The 14,595-nt window shown below is 39.3% G+C and overlaps 1 protein-coding gene across 10 annotated transcripts in view; it reads left to right on the top strand.

Annotated features, from left to right (window-relative positions):
- The first annotated feature begins 7,815 nt into the window (after positions 1–7,815).
- The window catches only part of stxbp5l (syntaxin binding protein 5L), a 116,108-nt gene continuing 109,328 nt past the window's right edge, over positions 7,816–14,595 (top strand). For all 10 annotated transcript variants that reach the window (XM_018681985.2, XM_018681981.2, XM_051070178.1 and 7 more), the window contains exon 1: positions 7,816–8,893. In XM_018681985.2, the coding sequence (XP_018537501.1) occupies positions 8,726–8,893 (168 nt within the window). In that variant the 5' untranslated portion in view covers positions 7,816–8,725. The remainder of the gene's footprint in view (positions 8,894–14,595) is intronic.

The following is a 14,595-nucleotide window of genomic DNA, read 5'->3' as shown; positions in this document are numbered from 1 at the left end:
GTTTGCTGATGCCTGACATTATAGGAAAATATAAATTAAATAAGTTGAATGGTCCGTCATCTCGTCTGAGAAGATTTAACATTTCAGCCGTGTCCCTGCCTTGCTATGCCCTGAAAATGTGTTGTGTACTTGACTCTGTGTCACGTGATTAGATTTATAATCCGTTAACTGATTTATAAGGCATGCTTGAGAGGTGACAAGGTAATATATTGTGATTGTGATGCTGGATCAAGGTCACAGCTGGCTATTGCATCCTCGCTGTGCCCTGCTGGTTCTCACAGGTCATGAGCTGTTTGTGGTAATCTAGTCAAGGTCACAGCTGTAAAAATCCAATCTTTATTCAAAATGTGTCATGCCATTTGACTATAAAAATGAGAGAATGAAGCCACACATTTATAGCACCAGGCATATTGTACAAGTAGTTTTCTAAAGGTAAATCAGGCAATGTCATGTTGTATTTCTAAAGGAAGAGAGGCAAAAGATGAGAGGAGGCCAGTGGACACCTCCTATCATAGGAAAAAGTAAAGATTTGTGGAATATTTGATATAATTTATACATCCTTTGAATGTCCTTGATACCAGGATCAACTCAGGCTTTAACTCTACTTGTCAGCTATACAAGATCATATGAGTATGGGGGCATTCTTTCATGAAGAAAAAAATCTCTAGTTGTGTGGATGCCACTGATAGTATATAATATATACAGCATCTGCCTGACTATGTGTCAGCAGGCTACAACATTTTGGATGACATCCTGTTCCTCGTGTAATTTACAATGCCCACACTCTCTAAAAAGAAAAAAACACCATGAAAAAGTATTAACATTATCCATTTTCACATTGTATTCTGCAGTGCCACCCAGCAGGATTAGATAGGCACTGTGGGGATGTTCCTCAGCAGTCAAAGAAAGAGAAGAGGGATAGATCGATGGCTCTTGTCCCTTTTTGTCCTTGCTCTCATGCTGTCTGGCTTTCTATGTTTGTTAAGAGTGGGGGAATGGTTGACCTTTTTTTGCTAATTGCATATCTGACTCTGTTTTATGATTCTGTATTTATAACTGTTAGATAAGAGACAATGAGATTGTTTTTATTAGCAGAACGTCAAAGAATTATCGTAATATCTCAGAATATAATTGAAATAACAAAAAAGTCAGACCATTGTCAAGTAAATCTATAATGTAAATGAGACATTTTCAAATAAAAGTTAACTGTTGCTGCATTATTTCCCCCAAACTAGCAGCTGACAGTGAACAAGCTTTTTGAAGCACATTTTTCACACAGAGATACACATGAAAATAGGAGCTCACATTGGGAAAGTAAAGCTTTCTAAAGACAAAAGTCAACATGTTTTTCAATTCTCGTCTATAAAATGAATCTCGTGTGATCACTTTATACACTGACCCTGAGAAACAAGCTTCCAGGCTACAGACATTTTCTCAATGCCTCATGGTTGTAGTGTCAGATAACTGCATGACTGCAAAAATTACTTTTGATTGAGAATGTCAGTGCAGCAGCTCAGGAATTGCAGTAAGAAATGAGGTCTATTTTGAATATGCAGTTCTTTTAGCAACAAAGAGATGTCAATGTGAACCCCTGTGGTTTCTGAATGGCTGCACTCGAAAGCAACAGAAGACAGGATCTTTACCATGACAGCCAAATAGAGTCACCTTAGTCAAAATAATGCAGGATGTTTCCCTTACTAATTTCCAATGCATGTGAAACAAGTGATCATTACCACAAAAGAATAAAATGTGCAGGTCTATTTCTAAGATCTGTTGGTGAAATGCTGAGCTGTTGGTAGCTGTGATGGTGGTGTGTTGTCTTAAACACTACAACACAACACAGTACCAGGGAATCATGCTCTTTGTTTACTTCCCAACACAGTATTTGATCACTGAACATTCAATAAATGAATATTAATTTTTTTTCCATAATTCATGCAATCATTGTTTGTTTGTCTGATCAAACAAATAGTTCTGTTCAAGTACTGTTTCTTTGGCAAAATTCCTAGTACAAAGATGAGGAAATGAGAAAGTCTTATTTTTTCACACATCTTGACACTTACATAAATGTACCATAGTTACCACAAGGAAATGCCACTGGGTCCCTGGACTCACTGCAACTCTCACTATCTCTTCCGCTAAAGGTTTTTGTTTGCTTGGGGGTAATGAGTAACTGCTCTACACTAGCTTTTATTAAGAAACATACCATCTGCACCTTTCTCTCTATCTAACAGGGTTTTAACAGCTTTGAAATACGAAATAAATCTTAACCCTAAAGTAAAAAAGGAAAGTGGTCATTACTTGTCTTTGTCTTTTGGTCAGTAATGAATCTGGAAAATCAGGCGTGCGTTTACTAGCTCATTTATATGGAAATTAACAGTCCCTGAAAGATCAGTCTGACCTCTCAGGCCCTTACTTCCTCCACCTTGACTCAATTACCAATGGTCCTACAGACAGGAATGAATTCTTAATTGGAAATTGATTAAAAAACAACTTTTTGTGGCTTCACTTTGCTTCTAAACTCTGCTCCTGTGCACACTTATCAAATCAGCCAGCAGGTATTAATTGAGCCAAAGTGACTTACAGGAAGGTGGGTGGTCTGAGTCTGTGTTAATCAGCTCAGTTGGAGGGGGGGGACTGAGGAGTATCTGTAGGGTGCATGGAAGTAATTATAAAAGTTATCTGGATAAGGATGTGTGTTTTCATTTACAACTGGCTGAAATGTTTCCTTTTTCAATCAAAATCCCTCACATTTCAATTACAAGCTGGATATTATTCATTTTCAAATAACTGCTAGATCACAAAGGCTTCCACATGTAATCGGCTCTAAATACTTGTATAAGGCAGCGTGCTGAAATGTGCATGTGTGCAATGTGATGCACCTGATCTCCCTGCATCTCCCTCTGACACCTTCTCCAATGAATGCATGTGACAAAATTGCATGCAGATATGGATGAAAGAAATGAAAAGCAGACTTTTTTCAGACTTTATTCTCTCATACTAAAAATATGAGTCATACTAAAAGTATGACTGAATAAAAGTATGACCTAAAAAATTTTGAAAGCATTTTAATCAATTTTTATTCAAAACTTGTAGACCACTGAGTACTGCCCTGTGAACAATTTCCAACACACTTCCTTTCCTTCCTGTCTCACCTTGTTTTTGCTGTTGTCTCCTGTTTGATCTCTCTTTAATTAAGTGAGAATCCTTTGAAGATCCTGTTACTTAACTTAAAAGCAGCATTCTTAAAAAAAAATTTCTTAAAGTAGTCAGATATAAATGTAATCAGTACAGGAAACAGTTCATAAAGCACCCACCATGTTGTGGAGTACACAGGTGTATGTATTGCTTTCAGTATTTGAGCTGCCATACTCTGCTATACTGTCTGATTTCATCTGCATTTTTATCTTTTTCACTGTAGCATAAGTCATTTTTGTCTTTAATGAGATTTAAAAAAAAAAAAAAAAAAAAACCATTTTTAAGCGCTCTGCACCCACTCTGTTTATCAGACCAAAGAGATCAGTCAAATCATCAAATCAAATACCTTTACTCCAAATTGAGAGGTGGATAAACTCATGATTTCCTACTACAAATATTATGTCCTCAGTCAGTAAGGAGATAATCTCAAAACATCCTGTCACAGGTGGATGAAGTATTGATTACACAGCTAGTGTAGTGTGGACTGTTTGATTTCTTTATCATAGGATGGTGGACAGTCATCAATTTAGCTATCAGAGCATTTGATGCTGAGCTTTCCATTTCTGACACCAGTTATATGTAATTAATATTGCATTTACAAGATCGAGACGACGTTACCTCACAGAGTGATTTCCATTTGATACTGTGTCATACTACTTTTTACTGCATTTATCTGAGGCTTGTAGGTACTAGATACTTTACAGATAAAGATTTTGAGCTTATAAATACAATGAATTGCTACAATAAGAAAGTAACCAATTTGAGGTACTTTGACTTTAGCACCACCCAGACAACATTAAAATGCTTCACACAGGTTAAGACATCAATAATTTAAAGCCACAATCTGTGATCCAAATGTAAACTAAAGGTCAGCCCTGCCCACCATCAAAAATTTAAAACAGAGGTGGAACATGCTATCACTCTCATATCACTCTGAAATTGATTGACAAGTCTTTTGATACAGTGATGAACACTCAACAACAACTAAATGTTTTATGATGCTGTTAAAGTTTACTGTATGTTTGTAAATGCAGCAGGACAACAGGGGTACATCTCTTGAGGCAGAGTTGTTGGGATGACCGGCAGTGCTCTCAATATGATTAAATATGTTGTAAATGGTTGATGATATTTATGCTACATTCCAGTTACTCTCTTTGTACTCACACTTGAGCCACGTGGAACACAGAAACCTTCTTCCAAATGGGAATTTTTGGGTTATGGTCTACCTTACAAACAGCTTAAAAACAATAGTAGAGCTCAGTAAATGTTTCATTAATTTATCAACCCTTTAATGACGTTTGTGTTTGTTGCTTGGGCAGTTGATAGGCTTTGTTTTCTGAGCATGTTAGCATCAAGGGGTACACAGCTCTCAGTACCCGTATCCATCTGAGTTCAACAGAATGTGGCTGTAGATGCTGCTGTTGCTGTTAAACACGTTAGCATTTGCCAGTTAGCACTAAACACAAAATACAACTGAGATTAATGGGAATGTCATTGCAGTTATTTTGGTCATAAAGCCAAGTATTGGTCATATTTAAGTTTTGTCCTGATGATAGCACTAAATGAAGAGTTAAGTTTGTTTGCTTGCTTTTTTAAATCAGAAACACTGACTAGCTATTCCTCTTCTTTCAGCTGTAGTTTTTTGTAGTGTGTTCAGGTGCAACTTTTTTTCAGAAAATGTGACTGCCTCACATGTTCTATGCAAAATGTTTATTCACATGCTATCCACTTGCCATTTAGATTTTACTTTGGTGTATCCATGAACAAAGGGTTAAAATATTCTTAGATTGGTCTTGATTGCATCCACACATCTTACTGAACATAAAAGAAAAAGGAACAGAGTACCAGACATTTTGTAAGTGAGAAATGACAAATAAACTTTCAACAGCAGCTTTGAGTAAAATCTGTCTTCTCCTTTAAAAAATACTGAATATTCCCACGTTTTGTTTTTATTTCTGTTTTATTTTTCTTCAGTGAAAGCCAAACATTATCTCTGGCCATAAATTAGCAAGCAGCCTAATTACCACACATTATCCAAAACAAAGCTCTTTGTGAGTACAAGTTGTACATAGAACCAACAGTCTTGAACAAAACATGAAGTATCAAGTTCACTTTCTGTATTTGTGTCCTTTCCCCATCACTTCAGGTGTTGTAAACAGTACACAAACACAGCACACTCACAGAAACAAACGCTACCTTCATGTCTTTTCATCTCTTCAGCACACAACATTAAACTGTGATGAAAGAACTGCTTTCAAGGGCAGCTTATTGTAGAAGTTAAGTGGACAGCTACAAAAACCCCTGGAGGTCGAGTCCTTGTGTATTGAGAAACAAGTGACTAATGGTCTGGTGCGTTTGTGTAGTCACGTGAGCCCCTCTATACACTCCTTGGTCATTTCAGCCATTCCACTGCCTTGTCACCAGCAGAGAAAACTGTACCATGTAGCTAAATAGAACCTTTAAAGGACCATACCAATTATTTTCAGTTTCAGTTTAGTCCATTTTTAGAGGTACTTATTGTACTAATAAATTTGGACGATTACATTTTGCCTGACAGCTAGAACACTTTTGACCATCAAAATAAACCCCATATTCACAACATTAATTTGGCCTGTTTCCACATTTATTCTTTTCTTATGCTCTGCTCGAAATGGATCTATCCATCAGCACACTGAAATGACTGAGCTGAGAGCTGAGCAAAGAGAACTTCTGCAAAGTTTGATAAATGTGTTTAAAAACTAAATGACTTGGTCTCAGTGGAGTCATTGTGCGCCTTGGAGTTGCCATTCTTATGCCATCAGAAGGGTTTGGAAGGTAGAAATACATAATCAAATGACCCAACCTCAAAGATTCAACACTCAACAGTTCTTGAAGCCAATATGCGTCGCAACATCTGCAGAGCATGCAGTCTTTTCAGCACTCCAGATAGCACTAGTGACACAAACCACAATGTGTAGTCTTTTTATCATATTATCCTAGATTGGAGAATAGGATAGACAGACCATGTGTGCTGTGCTCTGACTCCATAACATCAAGTGTCACCAGGGGGCAGAGGCTGGTGATGTAAGTGCTTATGCAATATCACTGGTCCTGAACATTCAGATAAGGTCATTATGGTTACGATTTCTTGGAATGTAACAAAAATTTTAATACTTAGAGTATTTCTTTTTTTCATTATACTTAATTTTCTCTTTTTAATGGTGATTAGTTGGATTTTAACATTGTTTCCACTATTAGGTGTGGGCTCATTAATCATAAGAGTTCTGCACCATCAGCTTTATTACTTTACCTAATTGAAAATTTGATCATTTTCATTCACTCTGACTTCAGATATTTGCCATCTGGGTGCCAATTAGAAATGTAAGAAATGGCCAAATTCACATTCTATGTTTTCTGTGTTTGATTTTCTTACTACATTGGGCATAAATGCTCTTTGGTTGCTGACTATCTCAAGTTGCCAGAACAGTTTTTGTTGGCAACTGCAGCACCAGTTAACTACAATTTAACTTTGACAGTACTTAAATTAAGAAACTGGTGGATGGAGTACCTGTGAAGCCAGTTTCAAGTCTCATCTAAGATGATTTTCATGCTGTGCTGAAATGAGTAGAAACCAGTGATTGCCTATAGGGTGGGGAAGCAACCTAAACGCAAGTAAAGTACATTTCTGTGGCGGTAAATAGACTAAAAACATGCAAAACCAAGGTTTGGTCCACTAATGTATTGTGAAAAACTACTTAAAAAAACAGAACCACCAGCAAAGACGATTAATTATTAAAATTAATTTAGTGCTTACTCTTGTTTCGTCAGTGCTTGTAGTAAAAATGTTGTTTGCTTTTCAATGCTTTATTACTTATTTTTATAATTTCATGCAAGCGATTTCCATCACACTTGTTTGTAAGTGTTATTTATTATCTATATTGTAATGAAATGCAGTGAAAATCAAATGCATTTTAATTTGATTTGCAAGTGTGGCCTGAATAATTTCTGTGCAGCTGTTCTAGAGATGAAGATGTTTTTAGACTAGACCTTGGAACAAGTCTACAGGCCCTGCTCTAGTTACAGAATATAGTAGATCATGCAATACCTTAAAAATAATATATTAAAATACAGAAAAGATAGGCTGGAGACAACATGATGTGGTGTGGTGTGATTTTGGTTTTTGTTTAAAAAAGTTTAGACTTTCACTGGTTGTGGTACTGATTGTGATTCATGGATGTGATATTAGTCTACAAATCCTGTTTATGGAGACTTTCTAACGAGCTGGCAGGAAATTAACATCTGCAAATGGAGTCAATTAACAAAAAGCCACCACTCAGCACTCATAAAACATTTAGATATTTTCAGTGCTTGATTGTCCTCTCAGACCCTTTCTTTAGACTGTTGTGTTTGATGCATTGCTTCATTGGTATGAGGAGGAATAATTAATTAATTTCGAATTTATTTGAAGGTGAACTGCTTCTTTGTTTCCGTTTCCCCGTTTTTTCCTCCTTCATAATGCTGTTGGAGTTGTTTGTTTGTTTTAGTTTTTTCTGTTTTGTTCTGTTTTTAATTAGACATTTCACCCAATCGTTGGTGAGGGAGGGCGGGGAGGGGAGAGAGAGAGAGAGAGAGAGAGAGAGAGAGAGAGAGACGGTCGTGGGGGCGGGACTGGCTGGTTATGGTTTTTCAGTACCGCGGACAGCTCCAGTCTCTGGACTGCAGGAAGCGACGCTGAAACACAGCTGGATGATATACAAACTGATAATAATAAAAAAACGACTTACATCGACCTATAGACTATCCTCCAGTTCACACCGCATCTTTTTTTCTCCCCCTTTCTTCTTCTCGATGCTTGAGGTGTCTCCGTGTTTTTTCGGCCTGACTGTGGACTGCATTGTCTATGCGTCTTCAATCTGTTTCCTGCTGCTCTTCCTGTTACTGGCAACCACGGTGCAGTGAGAGTACTTTTTAGTGGAGGGGGGTGGGGGGGTTGTGGTTTGACCTCCTCCAAGTTTTTTTTTTTAAATCCCCCCCACCCCCGCCCCCAATCTATCCACTTCAGTCTGAAACGTTCAAACGCCGCCGCTCGGTTCCTTGATTATGTTTAGGTGTGGGATTTCTCTCAAAGCCCATGTGTGGATGTTACTTTATGATGCAGAAGGAAGATGAAGTTGAGTGGTTTCAGTAACCGTTGGTGCATACTCTGAGATGAGATAGGCGACCTGCATCTGCAACATTGGCTGTAATCCTCATATCAGAGTGGATCAGACGCATTCTTTCTTCTTCATCTTTTTTTTCTTTGTGGACAACAGCCAGAAAGCAAGATGAGGTGCCTCTATGACTTTTTAAATTGCACCTAAGAGAGAGAAAGAGAGAGTGGGTCATTTTTAGCCTGCTACTGCTGCAGGAGGCGACGTTTTCTTTCTTTCGCTGCCCAATCGAGTTGGGATCTGAGAGGAGACCGCAAACTCTGGGAAAACAAAGAAAGCAGAGTGAGTCTTTCTTCTCTCCACCCCTAAACCTGAAATATATAAAAGCACGGTAGAAAATGAAGAAGTTTCGGAAGGTGTTGGACGGCTTGACCACCTCTTCGCCGGGAGGGACTATCGGATCCCCATCGTGCGGCAGCGCGGCAGGGACTCCCACAGCGGCGCCAACTCCCAAGGAAATCGACGTCCAAGAGACGCTAGTGTCGGAAAACTTTCAGCTGTGTAAGGTGGGTGGATAGAGAGCTTTATTCAGTCTTAGGGCCCCAACATCCGGACTGAAGAGCGAGGTCCAGAGTCAGTAACAGCATGTAAACACCTTGTACTGTGTGCTGTGCTTCACCACATCCTTGATCACATATATAGCGCCTGTAGACAACATTGTCTGCAGAAGGGGGTCGTAAAAGTTAAATCTGGAGTGAGTTCAGTCGCTGCGATAAATTTGTCTGTTTGTGTTGAAAGTTCAGCACCACGGGCAGCCCGTGGTTCCCAGTCTCCTGATACTGACAGCAATGTTAGGAGCAGCAGATGAAGCTTCTATTCTTATAAGCCTCGGCGCCTTTTTGTTTCAGGGCCTTAACGGCAAAGAATTGCGGTTATTCCATTAGTCTCCCATTGTTCATCTACATAAAGCCTGGGCCCCGCGGACATGTATGCACAGCTGGTGAAGCTGGCGCGTGCGCGTGTGTGAGTGCTTTTTTGGGTACACTCCAGCTCCCACCAGTATGTGCAGTACAGCTACAGATATTGCGCCCCGTCATCAGCATGCTGTGCAGGCTGCAGTAGCCTACACACATGTGATACAAACAATCCAAAGCAAGTCAATGAATAGCAGCCTCCCCGTTGCATCAGCAAGCACGCACGGATGGTGTAGGAGCGATGACATAACTGGTGTCCCTCCCTTGCATTAAAAAAAAAAAAAGTGCACAGCAAGCCAGCGGACGGACCCTGCAATACTGTCCTGACTGATGTGCTTTTCACTGAGAAGGAGGGAGAGAACGAAGGAGGGATGTTGGTGGGAGGGTGGGTGGTTGTGGGTATTTATAGAAGCCACTGCCGCCCATTGCAGCCCTTTTCTGGATACATTTTGAAGCTGACTGCAGCGATTATTCCTCACTGTTAAAGAAACGGGGGAACTGTGACTAATTCACTGAGAACCCAAGAGAGACCGGGTTGTTTGCAGAGCTATATTATTATTGGGGCAAAGTGAGTGACACTAGTTTGGTGAGGGGGAATGTCTCTATATTTCTGCATAGAGGAGCTGGGGGAGGAGGAGGAAGAGAGTGGGGAGGGAGGTTGATTCACAAGCTGAAAAGGATGCTGCAGAGCACAGGCAGGCAGGGAGGAGAAAGTACTGGAAAAGAACAGCATGATTGCTTGGTCCCATGCAGGAAGCTTCCCGTCCTCAGTGAGTGGCTTAATGCATGGTTGTTTTTGAATGAATCTCTCATGAAAAAGCCATGAATGTACCATCATCACCACATTTCTTCAATGTCTTTTTAATTTATTTATTTATTTTTTGAGTTTGTTTAGGTGCAGGTTGTATGTCTGTATCTGTATGAATTGAGTGTGTGCGTGTGTGTGTGAAAGCAACTAAGAGACAGCCACAGAGGGAGAAAGAGAGGGAGGAGGAGACAGTGTAGCTGCACCAATTACGTCTGTCAACCCAGAGAGGACTCAAGGTGGGCTTCAGAGGTTGTGTGAGTGTGATTGATCCATCGTACTGTAACATTTTAGACACTACCAGTTATTCTCTGCTAAAGGCATGTTTCAGTCCTTAATCTCCCTGTAAATCACATGCTTGGTAACAATATTCACCTGAGGTAGGGACTTAAAACATGTTAAAAAAAAACTTTGAAAGCCTATCTGAGAGTAAAAGTTGAATAAAGTCAGTATTCTGACAAGTGGATGCGTGACTATGCAAAAGAAGCATCCCTTGTTATTGTCTCTAACCATCTAACAAGGATACTGCTCTCTCATGTGATGCCGGGCAGAGTGTGGGATGCAGACGTGCACACACAGAGACCTTAAGAACCCTGTTCTGAACAAAAAGCTGGTAAAGAAGATTAGATATGTGTTTCATCAGCTGGAAGAACATGAATAAGTGCTTTTCTTCAATGTAAACCATATGCACAGCCTCCAAAAAGATCAATAACACACACTTATGACACTGACACTGACACTGATCCTTATGGCACTTATGACACTCTCTAATGGGGATATAATTCTGTGTGCTGGTGCAGCATGTGTGGGAGTGTTTGGCATCTTGGCTAACATTTCAAAGTTAGTCATGACTTCTGTCCTCACTGTGTAGTGTGGGAAGATACAGCAACTTGGATTGGATTATACAGTTCTTTGTGTTTATAGTTAATAGGAAGGTGCTGTGGAACAGTGAGATGGAGCAGCAAATGTGGGGTGTTATGATGTAATGGAAATAAAAACAGGGGCAGAAGGAAAGCAGGAGGCTACATCATGGTTAAGGAGTGGGCTTCACATTTACTGACTCGCTTTTTCTCTCAGACAAGAATTCAGGCTACAAACAGCACTTTCTTTTAGCAATTGGTGAACAAATCCCACAAATATTTTACTAAAACACACCATTGTGTGTTGAGTTTGATGAAATAAGTGCAAAGCCACATCTTTTCAAGCTCAAAAATAGAGGTAGTACTTAGACAAACCTCCTCAAACATTCATGTCACACAGCCGATCAAAACACACAAAAAAGAATAGAATAGATATATAGAAACAGCACTTTCCCTTTGGCTAAAACTACAGTCCTGCAACCCAAACACAGGGAGAGTAAATGGGTAAATGTTCTCTCCATTAGTTTACCAAAAGCACTTAGTTGACACAAGTTTGTGAACTACTGTGCTGTGCAAAAGGTTTAGGCACTTAGATGTTTAGAGTCTTATCCATAATGCAGTAGCATCAGGGAGGTGTCTGATTGGCCACGAACTGATTTTGCAGTGTGACAACAACCCCAAACATATAAACAGAGCCATGAAGAGCTAGCTTCAGAAGCAGGAAGAGCATAGAGTCTTGCAACAGATGGTATGGCCCCCACAAAGCCCTGATGTCAAACATAATGGAGTTAGGATCTGGATTATATAAAGACACAGAAGACACTGCGACAGCCTAAATCCACAGAGGAACTGTGGCAAGTTCTCCAAGATGCTTGGAACAACCTGCAAGCCAAGTGGTTTGAAAAACTGTGCACAAGTATATATATATATATATATATATATATATATATATATATATATATATATGATCATAATATTATTTGTGAGAGCATCGTCACTGTACTTGTAGTGCTTAAAACCTTTAAACAGCACTGTAGGTTGGGGCCGCAATTTGAATCTGCAAAGGGGGTAAAAAGGGCCAGATGGGTGGTTACATACAGTGTTTGGAAATCGCAGAAAACAAACAGAAAACTTGCAGTCAGTGGCATTTATGTAGGAGAAGACACTTCAGGTCAGAGGGAATGACCAGACTTGTTCAAGCTGACAGAAAGGCCACAAATATTCAAATAATGGCTCAGAACACAAACTTGTCAAGCCTTGAAGAGAGTGGGCTAATCAGCAAAGGCCAAGTTTGGTTAGCTAAGAACAAAAAGAAAAGGCTACAGTGGGGACATGTTCACCAGAACTGGATGACTGAGCAGCAGTAGAGGCATATTCCTCATTCCAACAAATCTTGATCTCTGGTGCAATATACTGATGACAAAATCAAGATTTGGTGTAACAGCTTGTTTGTGGATCTGGTCTGTTGAGTGGTGCAGGTGTCTGAGAATATAGGCTCCTTACACTTGGAAAATCACAATCTGATTCATTCTGCCATATGAACATATGCTTCAATGCATATTACTGTGACTTAAATTGATGCAGAAGTAGTTTTATGGTGAATGATGTGGATCTCTCGTGATTCCAGTGCTCAGTCTGTGATTGGATCGTTGTGATCACACTCTAGTAAACATGGAGCGACAACTTGGACAACCATTTGTTACATCACCACTCCAAATCTTACAAAAGTACACATGCTGCAAAAATGTTGTACTTATACTGCTTTTTTTAATGCTACAGGCAAATGAATGTAATGTTTTTATATGCCTGAATGACACTTTGTATGCCCAAACATCCAGTTAGAATAGTTCCCTGAGAGGTTTTGCTGTGCAATGATAACATTACAATACTTTTACATTTGCTTCGTTGAGAGAACAATCGTTATACATGTGACACAGGCCTAAACATAAGTTTCTTTATGTGAGAAAGAGAAATAAAAGCTCTTTTACTGGTCTCTGATCTCTGAAAAAAAAATCATGTCTGAACTCAATGAGGTTTTAAGTGTTTCTAATAACATCTTGACCCCATTCACATTTCTAATCTCCTTTAGTAAATGATTAATCTCAAAAAGGGATGTATGATTACCCATAACACCAGACAATCACATTTCAAATTAGATTTCCTCATAAAACATCCTTTCTGTGTCCATACTAATTTTAGGCTATAGAAGAATAGATGCTTTGTGCCATTTTGCAGCCAGCCCTTCAGGAACACTAATGTGCTCTTTACTAATGCAATAAAAGATTGAACTTTTTTTTATTCTGTTGATCTAGTATCCAATTTTAGTGCATAACAGACTATAACAATCCAATGTAAGCTTGTTTCCAGCAGCATGTAACAACTGGTTGGTCCAGCAGTTTTTTATTTATTTATTTTTTTAAATCAAACTCATTGTTGCAGTTCAGATGTCAGGGGTTCTGTGCCCTCCCTCCCTCTGGTCTCTTTTCCTGTGACAGCATGATATGTGGGCTTATAAAGATGACATCACCTCACTCCCTCCCATGAGCCCTCCATGGGTGTGATGACTCAGTGGGTTGATTTCCAGCTAGTCTCACATTACCATGTGTCGGCTGCCTGTCAGAAGCCACAGTGTGGGATCACTTAAGGAGGAGTTGATGTCAGGCTGAGAGGAGATGATGGAGAAAAAGCCATAGCAGAGGAAAGATATTCAGTAAACTGTGAGACACATGATTCTAAAGAAGTATAGTGTGTGTGGACTCAGAATGCAGTGTCCATCCTGCATATGAAAGCATGAACTATTGTATCATTTTTCCAATGTGTGACTGTGTTTGAGGAAGCCAAAAGAAATAGCTTGTCTTTGATGTTGTGTGGGCTTTCATAATGCTTTGTCCATTCAGTCTGTAGGTGACAGCAGACTGCCTGCCTTACCTCATGCTGTGCAAATATAATCAAGTGAGCTTCTCAAACAGCCCTTCATTTCACTCACTCATTTCACTCAATTTTCCATCTCTTCACTCCAATGAAGTCTGTTTTCATTTTGCAGTATTTCCCTCCAGTGTGATGGGTGCTCCTATCAAGAACAAAACTCTTGTTTACTTCAGTTGTATTTTTTAACAAAGAAAACCATCAAATTTGGTTTTCTTATGGGGGAGGACTTAATCATTGGAGTTGTAACCAGGTCTGTTAACATATGAAAGTAAACCACTAGGTAACATTCAGGGCCCCACCTTTTCCTCAAAGATAACATCTATAATTCATTTTTTGTTTGTTTTTCATGTCATAATGGCTTCCACACATCAGTGTTGAAGTCTAGGGAGAAGGGAGATGTTAGAGGACAATTGTCTTAAAGCCAAAGTTGACCCACAAGATCAATTTTGTACTGAGTGTTCATAAAGGGAGATTAGTACCTTAAAATGACAGAGATCTAGCAAATTGTCTTCATGAGTAAAATGCACAGCTGAGAAACAGTGTCTCAGTGTACCATTTGCTGTTGTTCCCCCAACTTTTAAATTTGACCCATCATGTGGCCTCTTAAAGAGAAATGTATATTTCAGTAATGCTCATTTTCATAAATGTATTGCCCTTTCTGTACCCTTGCTGTGGGAGAAAACACGAGCAAAAACAATATA

The sequence above is a fragment of the Lates calcarifer genome, linkage group LG1, assembly GCF_001640805.2.
Source record: "Lates calcarifer isolate ASB-BC8 linkage group LG1, TLL_Latcal_v3, whole genome shotgun sequence".
Classification (NCBI taxonomy): domain Eukaryota; kingdom Metazoa; phylum Chordata; class Actinopteri; family Centropomidae; genus Lates; species Lates calcarifer.
Note: the sequence above shows the minus strand (reverse complement) of the source record. Positions and strands in the feature narration are given on the sequence as shown.